The sequence below is a fragment of the Anomaloglossus baeobatrachus genome, chromosome 11 (genome assembly GCF_048569485.1).
Source record: "Anomaloglossus baeobatrachus isolate aAnoBae1 chromosome 11, aAnoBae1.hap1, whole genome shotgun sequence".
Taxonomy (NCBI): Eukaryota; Metazoa; Chordata; class Amphibia; order Anura; family Aromobatidae; genus Anomaloglossus; species Anomaloglossus baeobatrachus.
Window position 1 is genome coordinate 183,646,909 of NC_134363.1, and position 14,749 is coordinate 183,661,657.

General features: G+C 48.1%; 1 protein-coding gene across 1 annotated transcript in view; it reads left to right on the plus strand.

The window, feature by feature from the left end:
- Positions 1-14,749, plus strand: part of CTNNBIP1 (catenin beta interacting protein 1) — a 35,795-nt gene that overhangs the window by 9,724 nt on the left and 11,322 nt on the right. The window contains exons 2-4 of the mRNA XM_075329151.1: positions 8,088-8,141; positions 9,851-9,968; positions 10,064-10,154. Of these exons, the coding sequence (XP_075185266.1) occupies positions 9,873-9,968; positions 10,064-10,154 (187 nt within the window). The 5' untranslated portion in view covers positions 8,088-8,141; positions 9,851-9,872. The remainder of the gene's footprint in view (positions 1-8,087; positions 8,142-9,850; positions 9,969-10,063; positions 10,155-14,749) is intronic.

A 14,749-nucleotide genomic window follows, 5' to 3' on the forward strand; every position in this document is an offset into this window, starting at 1 on the left:
ACACTGTGAATGCCGCCTCAGAGTAATGTTTCGCTGCTGCCAGCAATCATTGGCACGGGTCAGTGTTTCACCAGCGGCAGGAGTAGTTGGGGTCTGAGTGTTGCTGGCGCGGAGCGAGGGTCTCCGGTTGCACAGGACATTATAATCGTTCTCTCCCCCCCACAATCCTGACTTGGTGGAGCTGGCAGCGGGCGGGCAGACTGTCATCAGCGCTGTCACTCTCATACTGACAGCTGAAAGATGCCTTTCACCAGGGCAGGGGATGCGGCACCACAGCTGCCTGTAATGTAAGGTCATCCTGAGGTGCGAGCTCTTCATTTCCAGTAGGAAGCGATGGGTCACTTACAGCTGCGTGTCTTCTAATTCTAGAGAATGGGCTCAGTAAGTAATGCGTCTTGTAGCCGCTTGCTTTGCGACATTAAGCCAAGAAAATGCCCGGGCAGCAGTGTCAGACCGTGTTGTGCTCGTGATTTGCACAGAGCCCTACCGTGATATTGGAAGTGCAGGGTTCTTCCTATTTACACAACTCTCCAAAAATCTAGGGATATTTGGCTTTTGGGTGAAATATCAGGATGATTCTAAAAAAATTGTTTAAAAGAACAGAAAGTCCTCAGTGGTTGATACCTTTTAATGGCTAACTGAAAAGATGGTAATAATTGCAAGCTTTTGAGACTACTCAGGTCTCTTCATCAGGCATGGTATAACACAAAATCTGAAGAGTCACTTATTTATACACAACAGGACTTAGAATAGTGCAGTAAAAAAAAACAACAAGTTATATGAAACAGAACTATCACTATGGCAGGGGGCAAACTGTTGTGGCCATAAATACTGCTGCAGTTCAGTGTGAACGTTTTATTGTCCTCTGATCAGGGTCTGGTCCGGGCTGTGACACGCTCGGATGGTCAGAGGAGCACATCTCTTAACTGATGTAAAAAGACATGAATCCATGAGACACATTCATTCCTGCTCTGAATGTGTCACCGGTCATCATAAGTTTGTACTCCCCTAGTCTCCTGTCTCTCTGGGACTTGAAGTTTCCTTTCAATACCAGCAATTTCATGTCCATGATGCTGGGGTCTGGGTTACAGAAATGTTTGGCCACAGGTAGATCCATCCTTTTTTCTCTAATTGTGTGGCGGTGAGAATTCATCCTTGTCCTGAGCTGTTGTCCGGTCTCCCCTACATACAGACCCCCAGTTGGACATTTGGTACATATAATTAAGTACACCACATTGGTTGGTCTGGGGGTCTGTATGTAGGGGAGACAGGAAAACAGCTCAGGACAAGGATGAATTCTCACCGCCACACAATTAGAGAAAAAAGGATGGATCTACCTGTGGCCAAACATTTATGTAACCCAGACCCCAGCATCATGGACATGACATTGCTGGTATTGAAAGGAAACTTCAAGTCCCAGAGAGACAGGAGACTAGGGGAGTACAAACGCATGCACTTTCTTATGGTGGTCTCCAACTCTCTCACACCCCCCGCCCCAGTAACAAGCATGGTGGAGGAGTTGGTTTGCTCCTGTCCGACCAATGCTCCTTTACACCAATTCCTCTACCACCCTCTGTCACGCTCCCCTCTTTTGAGGTGCACTCCGTACGCATCTACGCCCCCTCCAACCTTCAGCTGGCTGTCATTTACCGCCCTCCAGGGCCAGCCACTGCCTTTTTTGACCATTTCACCACCTGGCTACTACACTTCCTTTCCACCGACATCCCCACCATCATCATGGGTGATTTCAATATCCCCATTGACACTTCCCACTCATCTGTCTCCAAACTTCTAACACTCGCTTCCTCCTTCGGCCTCACCCAATGGTCTTCTGCAGCTACTCACAAAGATGGCCACACGCTGGACCTCATCTTCACTCGCCTCTGTTCCCTATCTAACCTCTCTAACTCACCTCTCCCCCTGTCTGACCACAACCTACTCACATTCTCTTCCCTCTCTTCTCCAAGTATGCAACCCCCCCTCCACAAATTTTCATACCCTCGCAGAAATATCAAACACATTGATTTACACGCCTTTTCTCAGTCCCTTCTCCCCCTCACAGACATTGCATTTCTACATGATGCAGATGCCGCTGCAACTTTATACAACACTACAATCTCTGCAGCTCTCGAATCAGCTGCCCCCCTCACACACACCAAAACCCGCACAATCAACAGGCAACCCTGGCACACGAGGCAGACTAAAGAACTTAGACGGGCTTCCAGAATTGCTGAGCGCAGATGGAAGAGGTCTCATTCCACTGAGCACTTCATGGCATATAAAGAGTCCCTCACCACTTTCAAGTCCACACTCACTGCTGCAAAACAAACCTACTTCTCATCCCTCATATCGTCTTTCTCTCACAACCCTAAACAGCTATTCAACACTTTCAATTCTCTCCTCCGTCCTCCGGCACCACCTCCCTCTCCTCTCATCTCAGCTGAAGACTTTGCCTCTTTCTTCAAGCGGAAGATTGACAACATCAGAGCAAGCTTTGGCCCACAATCACCACAGCCCCTCATCATAGCTACTCATCCCTCTTCCTCCAAATCCAGCTTCTCCACCATGACAGAAAACAATCTCTCCACTCTACTCTCAAGATCACATCTAACCACCTGTGCACTGGACCCGCTCCCATCGCACCTCATCCCCAACATCACCGCAGTCCTCATCCCAGCCCTAACCCATCTCTTCAACCTATCACTAGCAAGTGGTGTATTCCCTTCATGCTTTAAACATGCCTCTATTACACCCATCCTCAAAAAGCCCTCCCTTGACCCATCCTCTGTGTCAAACTATCGCCCCATATCCCTTCTCCCCTATGCCTCAAAACTACTGGAACAGCATGTCCATCTTGAATTGTCCTCATACCTCTCCTCCTGCTCCCTCTTTGACCGGCTTCAATCTGGCTTCCGACCACATTATTCTACCGAAACTGCCCTAACCAAAGTCACCAATGATCTACTAACCGCCAAAGCCAAGCGACACTACTCTATCCTCCTCCTCCTGGACCTGTCCTCTGCCTTCGACACAGTAGACCATTCCCTCCTACTACAGATTCTCTCATCTCTGGGCATCACAGACTTGGCCCTATCTTGGATCTCCTCATACCTAACCGACCGAACTTTCAGCGTCTCCCATTCTCACACCACTTCCTCAGCTCGCCCCCTATCTGTCGGTGTCCCTCAAGGCTCAGTTCTTGGACCCCTGCTGTTCTCCATCTACACCTTCGGCTTGGGACAGCTCATAGAGTCCCACGGCTTCCAGTATCATCTCTATGCCGATGACACACAGATCTACCTCTCTGGACCTGACATTACCTCTCTACTAACCAAAATACCACAATGTTTGTCTGCTATTTCATCCTTCTTCTCTGCACGATTCCTAAAACTTAACATGGACAAAACAGAGTTTATTGTCTTTCCTCCTCCTCACTCACCTCTTCCAACAAGCCTTTCCATCAAACTTGATGGTTGCTCACTCACCCCAGTCTCACAAGCTCGTTGCCTTGGAGTAACCCTCGACTCTGCTCTATCCTTCAAGCCACACATCCAAGCCCTCTTCACCTCATGCCGATTACAACTCAAAAATATCTCCCGGATCCGTGCTTTTCTTAACCAAGAATCTTCAAAAACATTAGTGCATGCCCTCATCATCTCCCGCCTCGACTACTGCAACCTCCTGCTCTCTGGCCTCCCTTCCAACACTCTTGCACCCCTCCAATCTATCCTAAACTCTGCAGCCCGCTTAATCCACCTCTCCCCTCGCTACTCCCCAGCCTCGCCACTCTGCCAATCCCTTCACTGGCTTCCCATCGCCCAACGACTCCAGTTCAAAACATTAACCATGACATACAAAGCCATGCACAACCTGTCTCCTCCCTACATCTGTGACCTAGTCTCCCAGTACCTACCTGCACGCAACCTTAGATCCTCACAAGATCTTCTTCTCTGCTCCTCTCTTATTTCCTCTTCCCACAATCGTGTACAAGATTTCTCCCGTGCATCCCCCATACTCTGGAACGCTCTACCTCAGCACATCAGACTCTCCACTACCGTGGAAAGCTTCAAGAGGAACCTCAAGACCCACCTCTTCCAACAAGCCTACAACCTACAATAGCCCTCAGCCCAGTAGACCACTGCGCAACCAGCTCTGTCCTCACCTATTGTACCATCACCCATTCCCTGTAGACTGTGAGCCCTCGCGGGCAGGGTCCTCTCTCCTCCTATACCAGTCTGTCTTGTACTGTTAATGATTGTTGTACGTATACCCTCTTTCACTTGTAAAGCGCCATGGAATAAATGGCGCTATAATAATAAATAATAATAATGATGACCGGTGACACATTCAGAGCAGGAATGAATGTGTCTCATGGATTCATGTCTTTTTACATCAGTTAAAAGATGTGCTCCTCTGACCGCCCGAGCATGTCACAGCCCGGACCAGACCCTTATCAGAGGACAATAAAACTTTCACACTGAACTGCAGCAGTATTTATGGCCCCACAACAGTTTGCCCTCTGCCATAGTGATAGTTCTGTTTCATATAACTTGTTTTTTTGTTTTTTTTTTTACTGCACTATTCTAAGTCCTGTTGTGTATAAATAAGTGACTCTTCAGATTTTGTGTTATACCATGCCTGATGAAGAGACCTGAGTAGCAGGGCTGTGGAGTCGGTAAGCCAAACCTTCGACTCCGACTCCTCAAATTCTCTTGCACCGACTCCGGCTCCGACTCCGACTCCGACTCCGGCTCCGACTCCGACTCCTACATATATTGCTTATAGTTAGGTGAAAAATTTATTGTAGTACATGAATATGTGTATGTGAACATCAGACATTTAATAATTTTTATGATACAATAATCAAGATATTTGGATAGAACATAAATTATATTTATTGGAATACAACTTTAGAACACAAAAAACTGTAATAAATTGTAAATATGTAATACACTATGTAATATACAGTAGATTACATATATATCTTGTGTGTGTATATACACTGTGTGTATATATATATATATATATATATATATATATATATATATATATATATATATAATTTTACATATTTACAATTTATTAGTTTTTTGTGTTCTAAAGTTGTATTCCAATAAATATTTTATGTTCTATCCAAATATCTTGATTATTGTATCATAAAAACAATTAAATGTCTGATGTTCACATTGTACTACAATAAATTTTTCACTTAAATATAAGCATTATACTAAATGTTATTATTTAGTAAAATATTCAGCACATTCTGCATTGCACTCCTGTCCCCAATTTATTATATATTTTAGGAGTCGGAGTCGGTGCATTTTATACCGACTCCGACTCCACCAAAATGAGCTCCGACTCCGACTCCGACTCCACAGCCCTGCTGAGTAGTCTCAAAAGCTGCTATTATTACCATCTTTTCAGTTAGCCATTAAAAGGTATCAACCACTGAGGACTTTCTGTTCTTTTAAACAATTTTTTTTATCTCTACTGGCTAACACGGTACAAAGATATATTTTACATGTATCAGGATGATTCTAAAATACCCTTTAACTAGTGATGAGCGGGCACTACCATGCTCAGGTGCTCAGTACTGGTAACTAGTGATGAGCGGGCACTACCATGCTCGGGTGCTCTGTACTTGTAACTAGTGATGAGCGGGCACTACCATGCTCAGGTGCTCAGTACTGGTAACTAGTGATGAGCGGGCACTACCATGCTCGGGTGCTCAGTACTTGTAACTAGTGATGAGCGAGCACTACCATGCTCGGGTGCTCAGTACTTGTAACTAGTGATGAGCGGGCACTACCATGCTCGGGTGCTCAGTACTCGTAACTAGTGATGAGCGGGCACTACCATGCTCGGGTGCTCAGTACTCGTAACTAGTGATGAGCGGGCACTACCATGCTCGGGTGCTCAGTACTCGTAACTAGTGATGAGCGGGCACTACCATGCTCGGGTGCTCAGTACTCGTAACTAGTGATGAGCGGGCACTACCATGCTCGGGTGCTCAGTACTCGTAACTAGTGATGAGCGGGCACTACCATGCTCGGGTGCTCAGTACTCGTAACTAGTGATGAGCGGGCACTACCATGCTCGGGTGCTCAGTACTCGTAACTAGTGATGAGCGGGCACTACCATGCTCGGGTGCTCAGTACTCGTAACTAGTGATGAGCGGGCACTACCATGCTCGGGTGCTCAGTACTCGTAACTAGTGATGAGCGGGCACTACCATGCTCGGGTGCTCAGTACTCTTAACTAGTGATGAGCGGGCACTACCCTGCTCAGGTGCTCGTGAAGAGCAGTTGGATGCTCAGATAGGTGCGACTCATGTACCAGAGTATAATGAAAGTGAATGGGGGACTTTTTTTGCAGAATATTTTCCAGAGAGCCCGGCAGAGTCACAGAAAGGCAGAGATGTGGACGTCCTTTGGCCACATCCCACACTGATGACCGCTTTATTGTGAACAATGTCCTTCGGATCTGGATGATGAATGCCGCACAACTGCAGCCACATTCAAGGGAGGTGAAAGGCGACTGTTTCTAATAGTTTGATGTAACAGTTTACGTCAACGTGGTCTGTGTGCTAGACGACCTATAAGGTACCTGACCCCACCTCCGGGCACAGGCGTCATCTACGTACCGGACCACACCACCGGGCACAGGCGTCATCTACGTACCGGACCACACCACCGGGCACAGGCATCCTCCCTGGACGAGGGACCAGTGGCCTCAGGGCTGGTCACTGATGAAAGTGGATTCATGGTGAGCAGAACTGATGGCCGCCAACTATGTTGGAGACGTCTCGGATAGTTGTGTGCATCAGCCACTGATGTCACCAGATCAGCCTTTGGTGACATCAGTGGCTGATCTACTACTACTGGAATAACATCAGTAATCCAGTCATTGTGCCTCTGCATGACCAACACCGAACTGATGTCATCTTCATGAATGACAATTCTCCAGCCCATCAAGGTCTCATCATTGGGGAGCGGCTGCTGGAGACTGGAGGACCTCAAATGGAGCGGCTGTACTTTCTCCAGACCTGAATCCCATAGAAAACCTATGGGATCAGCTGAGTCCCTGTGTAGAGGCTGTAACTCTGTATCCTAGACCCTCAATTACCTGAGGGCCGCGCTTCAAGAAGATGGGGGGGGGTGGGGGCGGGGAGGATTGGGGGAGAGGAATGCCGACCTCTGCAGACAATAACTCCACTGGTGATCAGCAGGTGGCCTCGTTGTCAGCTGGAATTGATGCTCAAGGCCACATGACAAGTTGAGACACTGATATTTTGGGAGTTATACCCGATACTGGTGTTGGCTTTTCAATTTATTGTTTGAGAGGAGATCACTATTGCTGCTTCTACTTAAATGCCCGACTCACAATAAAATATCACTGTAGTGAGAACGTTTTACGTTTTCCATAAATTTCACACGAGAGCCAAATATCCCGACCTCTTTGAGTAGTGAGTGTCAACAAAGACTTAACGTTGCAAAACATTTTTATATTTCATTTTTCAATTTTTTTTTTTTGCAAATGTATCAAGTGCAGTCAATGTTCTGGGAGATAAAGGGGATTTGCTGAACAGTAAGTGACGTGATGATGAAATGACCGCTGCAGCCAATCGCTGGCCTCGGTGGCCCTTTTTTTTTTTTTTTTTTTTTTTTTTTTGCTAATACAAGAATTCCAATTTAATACACTCGTCTTAATGCTATGGAAATCCCGCCTGACCTGGTGAATGTGATCTGCGGGGCGGAGGGGACGGGCAGATTCTTGGTGTTTGGCTGCGGGACAGCTGCCATCAGACCTGTAATTCAAGAAGCTGTATGAGAAATGTGTGAGTGTAGGAGCTGAATGTATGGATGTGTCCGGCCCTGCGGCACCTCACCGGCCATAACCTCCTGTGAGAAGGGCACCATATAGCATTGGGGGGGATCACCCCCTGCACCCGCTGTGCTGAGAAGAGCCAGTCTGCTCCATATACAGTCACTGCCAAATGTAAGAAATATTATTAACATGTAATGGGGACTTCACATCTTCTACTTTTCCCTGGTGTGTGTTTACCAAAATGTATTTATTTTTTGCAGGGTCCCCTCCATACCATCCTACTGGCTGCACCTGGAAGCCCCTTCATTAAAGAGGTACGTCTGCACCATTACACCATAGAGATCAAAGCAGCTGTAGAGCTCGTATACCTTGTTATAGGGAGTCTATCACCTCTGAAAAATGCTATGAACCTGCTGATGTTGGGTTAGTGTATGCGTAAAGAGTGTTACAATGCTGCCTGGCTGCCAGATAAAGTGCAGCTACTAGAAGAAAATTAACTTTTTTCCTCTCTGGAGCTGTCCACTTTCGGTCATAGTATTCTGGAGCGGCGGCGGTCCCTGCGCGGTGTAGGCTGCGGCGGCGGTCCCTGCGCGGTGTAGGCTGCGGCGGTGGTCCCTGCGCGGTGTAGGCTGCGGCGGCGGTCCCTGCGCGGTGCATCGGAGAGGCGGATCACAATCTGCAGCGTGTCCGTTTATGCTGTGGATTTACACCAGCAGTGCAAAGTCTGAAAATTGGGGTATAATATAACTATATTATGACTATATTTTTTTAGATATACAGTGTGTGTGTGTGTGTATATGATTATATATATATATATATATATATATATATATATATATATTATATATGTGTATTATATTAAGCTTATATTGGGGTACATGTTGCCTGAAATTGGCTCAATTTAGTTTGTATTTTTCCACCTATGGCTTATTAGATCATTAATCTTCCTATATACTGCAATTATATAGTAGTAGTAGAAGCGACAAAATCATTTTAAAAATCAGAGATTAGATCAGTCTTTTTGTTCCCAATTTAAAAAAAAAAATTATATTCACAATCGCCAAGTCCCATAAATATCCGATTAATTCCTACAGCAAACCCAATAATGAGGAGGAAAAAAATATCTAAACCCCAGAATTGGCATTTTATGGTCATTGCGTCCCCACCACCCGAAACAAGCAACAAAAAGTGATCACGTCACACCCGACACTTTACCAAGAGCAACTACAGCTCAATACTCAAAAACTATGTCTGCATCTGTGGAGGGGGGTGGGGGGGAGGTTTGGGTCTCAGATAATTGTTTTTTTTTTTTTTGTTTTTGTTTTTGTTTTGTTTTGTTTTGTTTCGTTACGTTACAATATATAGTTTAAATGAATGGTGTCATTTCCAAATAAAATCTCAGCCTGAAGAGAACAAACCCTCATCATTTTGGGGATTGGCCCTTGCTCCACATTAGGGTACTTTCACACCTCCGGCTTTTGCAATGCGGCACAATCCGGCACTTTGCAGGAAAACCGCAACCATTTTTTTTTTTTTTTTGCTGCCGGTTGCGTTTTTCCTGCATAGACTTTAATTAGTGCCGCATGGGCTTGCGTTCGGTCCGGTTTTTGCCGCATGCGGCAGATTTAGCCGATGCGGCGCTTTTCCCAATGCATCCCTATGGATGCTGGATGCAGCACGATGCGGCAAAAACCGCATCCGGCCGCCGCATGCGGTTTTTGCCACTGCGCATGCTCAGTAGCATGCCGCAAGCGGCAAAAACCGGACCGGCCGCATGTAAAAAACTTATGCAAAGGATGCGGTGTTTTCACCGCATCCGTTGCATAGGCTTCACAGCCGGATTGAGCCGCACGGCTCAAACCGGATGTGTGAAAGTAGCCTTAGTGTTAGACGTGGGAACACTGCCACCTAGTGCTGATAACTGTCAGTGCGGCTGCTGCAGCTGCACGCGTCCGTTCCCTCCCGTCCTCACCACGTTGATGAGTATTGTTGCGTTTTTGTGATAATTGACTTGTTCTTGCAGGGAGCAGGGCAGGGCAGGGGGTATGAACCGTGAGGGGGCCCCCGGGAAGAGTCCGGACGAGATGTATGTTCAGCAGAAGGTGCGGGTCTTACTCATGCTGCGGAAGATGGGCTCTAACGTGAGTATTTGTGTCATGCAGTGGGAGTACCTCTGTTTGCTGTAGGTGTTACTGTATACTGATGCGCAGGTATCTGGATTTCTTTTTGCACATAGTTGACGCCCAGTGAAGAGGCGTTCCTGCGGACGTACGCCGGCGTGGTGAATAGCCAGCTAAGTCAGCTGCCTCAGCACTCCATTGATCAAGGTAGGTGGGACACAGCGCCATTGTTGGGAACGTGCCCCTGCCCTCACACTATAATGGCCCCGGCAACATCCCCGCCCGTTTTTGTTTTTTGCTTTCTTTTCCTTCACACATGGATGTCCGCTCCATATAACATGGCTGTCGGCTGCCAGGAGGAAGCGCTGCGATGTGATCCCGCTGAATGCCGAGATTGTCAGAAAAATCAGGGTTTTGTTTTGTTTTTTTTTGTTTGTTTTTTTTTTATTCATTTTATTAGAAACACAACAATACACATAATCCAAAACACTTATTCAGAAGCAGAAAACTAAAGTGCAACAATGTATAAGGGGCTGCTCGGGTGCACGTGTCACTGCATAGACTGATACTAACAGGTTAATTAAAGCCCAATTTGTGCTTAAGCAGCAGAGAAACAATATATGTGTAAAGGCCACTTTACACGCTGCGATATCGGTACCGATATCGCTAGCGTGGGTACCCGCCCCCATCGGTTGTGCGACACGGGCAAATCACTGCCCGTGGCGCACAACATCGCCCAGACCCGTCACACATACTTATCTGCCCTGCGACGTCGCCTCCTTTCTAAGGGGGCGGTTCGTTTAGCGTCACAGCGACGTCACTGAACCGCTGCCCAATAGAAGCGGAGATGAGCGGCCGTAACATCCCGCCCACCTCCTTCCTTCCGCATTGTGGCCGGGAGGCAGGTAAGGAGAGCTTCCTCGTTCCTGCGGTGTCACACGGAGCGATGTGTGCTGCCGCAGGAACAAGGAACAACCTCGTTACTGCTGCAACAACGATATTAGAGAATGGACCCCCATGTCACCGATGAGCGATTTTGCACGTTTTTTGCAACGATGCAAAATCGCTCATAGGTGTCACACGCAACGGCATCACTAATGCGGCCGGATGTGCGTCACCAATTCCGTGACCCCGAACGAGATCACTTGAGCGATGTCGCAGCGTGTAAAGCGGCCCTTACTCTTCAATCATCAAAGCTGAAGAACAAGCTCTGAAATTAGACTGATCAGATCTAATAATAAAACCTTTTGCTGCCCCCTGTAAGATGCCCACCTACATCTCCAAACCATATGTCCCCTTTAGGTGGGTGAGATACCAGGAAAGGAAAATGAGGGTTGTGCCAAAGAGGCATGTCCGATTAAAATGAGTAAAATTTGACATTCGTCTCGCCTGTCTTCATTCTAATTGCGCCATATTGAATTTAAACAACATTTTGGGAACATCAGGTTTATCAAATATCTTAGCAGACAGTTCGGATTTGCCGCTTCCACCAAGTGACTCCGAATTTGGCAGCTGAGAATGCGGCATCCAACTGCTTAGCGCCTCTGACTATGTAATGGAAACTAATCTGGTAACGCTGTACCCCCGAGCTTTTTGGGTCTTTGAAGGTTAGATAATTTTTGTTTTGGGCCGAGAATTACTCCTCACAAGTAAAGACATTAGCGAGTTAGGTGTTGTGAAGAAGGATTTAGGCATGGGTGCTGCACGGAGTTGGTAAGTGTAACTGAATTTTGGCACTAATATAATCTTAATTACCGTATTGTTGGGGTTATAAGACGCACCCCAAATTAAGAGAGAAAAAAGTCAAATTAAAGGGGTCCGATTTATAAACCAGTGGTGTCTTACCAGAATATGGGTGGGGGGCACGGCGGTGGTGGTGGTGAAGCAGGGGCGGTGCTGCAGTAGGGTGATGGTCTGGCGGGTGTCCCAGATTCTCGCTGCGGGCGCTGTGAGGCAGGCAAAATCCAGAAACTGTCACCGGTGCGGGCTTCAAAGAAATGGCGCCCAGTGCCGGCGCATGGGCAGATTGCGCTATCAGCTCAATGACAAGCCAAGATCCCATCTGCGCACGCGCCACCCGCGGGTGCCATTTTACTTCGGTCCACTACTGGGAGATCGATGGGCTGGAGGCGGCGTGTGAGCATTTGAGATCTTGACCTGAGAGCTTAATCTGCGCACACACCGACTCTGGGTGCCATTATGTAAAGCTCACACCACCAACTTTTTCGGGATGGCTCCTTCCGCCCGCAGCGAGCACCCGCACAGCGGCCCATAGCATTGTCCTGCCTCCTGTGCCCCCCTCCACCACCTCCCGATAACCTACATTCAGATTATAAGACGCACCCCCCCCCCCCACTTTCCTCCCACATTTGTTAGACGAAAGTGCGCCTTATTATCCCAAAAATACGGTAGTGGAGTCTCGGCACTTATAAAGGTATTTTCCCCAGAGGTTACGCTTCAGTGTGGCAGAATGGTAGAAGAGCTCCGATTTACTGTCTCGGTGCACGTTGATCCATATATAATTAAAAGGTGTGACCGCTGGTAAGTGACTGACTCTAAATGGTGGCGCATAAACACCGAATTGTTCCAGTTCATAGGCCAGAAAATCTGCCAAATTTATTTATAGTAGAGTTAACACGAGGTAAAGTGTCCCACCTGGTCCATAAAACTGATCGTCATCGCCATATAACCCAATGTATCCATCCGATCCGCTATAGAAAGGCTCTAATTAGTGGTGTGGAGCTAATGCTTCAATAGCCGGAGCAAACGAAGCAGCAGAGAGAGGACGGCCCTGACGAGTGCCTCTATCACGTGAGCAGGATGCGGATGGAAGGACGGTCACTTCCCTAGCTATAGGGGCCACATATAGTAACCGTAGCCATTTACGGAATAGGGGGCCATTAGTAACCGCTGTACTGAATCCGATGCCTTCATGGCGTCCAGTGATGCTAAGCCCGGGTGTTCTCAGGCTGTCGTGAACCGTATTGGACAGATTTTACCCTTCTGATATTTGGGAAAGTGCTGTTGCTCGGAATGAACCCGTTTTTGGTCTGGAGGTATTAAATCTAAAATTTACGTTATTGAATCTCTCAGCCAGAATCTTGTGAAGATTTTATCAGCGTTGACTAAAGAAAGCTCTCTGTAAGATCTGAAATCCATAGGATACTTCCCTTCTTTTAATAATATAATAACACCAGCTTCATACAAAAATGGGCAAAGACTCGGCCTGGGACACTTTGTAAAAACAAATAAAGGCTCTAGAAGGTGGGAAATTAGTGTTTTGATATCTACAATTCCAGCGGGAGCCCCCATGGGTCCGGGGCTTTGCAGGAGGTCGTGTCACTCGGGGCCGCGCTAATTTCCTCATCTATAAAGGTTTGCTGTCACTCAGAGTAGAGAACCGTAACTCCACTAAGTACGAAAGGCCATTGTCTATATCGGTGTCCCCCAACTCCAGTCCTCAGGAGCCACGAACTGCAAATGTTGTTTCCGGATTTCTTTAGTATTGCACAGATTTGTTCACTGCCTGCAATAAGAGCCGAATTCTAACTTTTTGCATCTTTTTGCCTTTGTGGGATCTCCAACCATTGTCTGGTTTTCTATTTGTTGTCTCCATCTGTGGAGTTACACAACATAGGGAAATCAGATTGTCTCCTAAGGAATATACAGTGGTACCTTGCTTAACGAGAACAATCCGTTCTGGGCGTGTGCTTGTTAACCAAGTTACTCGTCTAGCAAAGCAAGATTTCCCATAGGAAATCATTGCAATGTAGACCATTCCTTCTACAACTTAAGTGTTCCATCCTGGTCCCCTATTGTCATTCCACACACGCACCAACACACATTATGCTCACCTTACCTTCCATTCCATCGCCGGCCTCCTGGTTCTTGCAGTTCGCCCGTACAGACCCCACCAGAGGTCCTCTCTCTCGCTCCAGTCCGTGTGCTCCCGTACAGACCCCACCAGAGGTCCTCTCTCTCGCTCCAGTCCGTGTGCTCCCGTACAGACCCCACCAGAGGTCCTCTCTCTCGCTCCAGTCCGTGTGCTCCCGTACAGACCCCACCAGAGGTCCTCTCTCTCGCTCCAGTCCGTGTGCTCCCGTACAGACCCCACCAGAGGTCCTCTCTCTCGCTCCAGTCCGTGTGCTCCCGTACAGACCCCACCAGAGGTCCTCTCTCTCGCTCCAGTCCGTGTGCTCCCGTACAGACCCCACCAGAGGTCCTCTCTCTCTCTGGCCTGTGTGCTCCCATACAGACCCCACCAGAGGTCCTCTCTCTCTGGCCTGTGTGCTCCCGTACAGACCCCACCAGAGGTCCTCTCTCTCTGGCCTGTGTGCTCCCGTACAGACCCCACCAGAGGTCCTCTCTCTCTCCGGCCCCTGTGCTCCCGTACAGACCCCACCAGAGGTCCTCTCTCTCTCCGGCCCCTGTGCTCCCGTACAGACCCCACCAGAGGTCCTCTCTCTCTCCGGCCCCTGTGCTCCCGTACAGACCCCACCAGAGGTCCTCTCTCTCTGGCCTGTGTGCTCCCGTACAGACCCCACCAGAGGTCCTCTCTCTCTGGCCTGTGTGCTCCCGTACAGACCCCACCAGAGGTCCTCTCTCTCTCTGGCCTGTGTGCTCCCGTACAGACCCCACCAGAGGTCCTCTCTCTCTCTCTGGCCCGTGTGCTCCCGTACAGACCCCACCAGAGGTCCTCTCTCTCTCCGGCCCCTGTGCTCCCGTACAGACGCCACCAGAGGTCCTCTCTCTCTCCGGCCCCTGTGCTCCCGTACAGACCCCACCAGAGGTCCTCTCTCTCT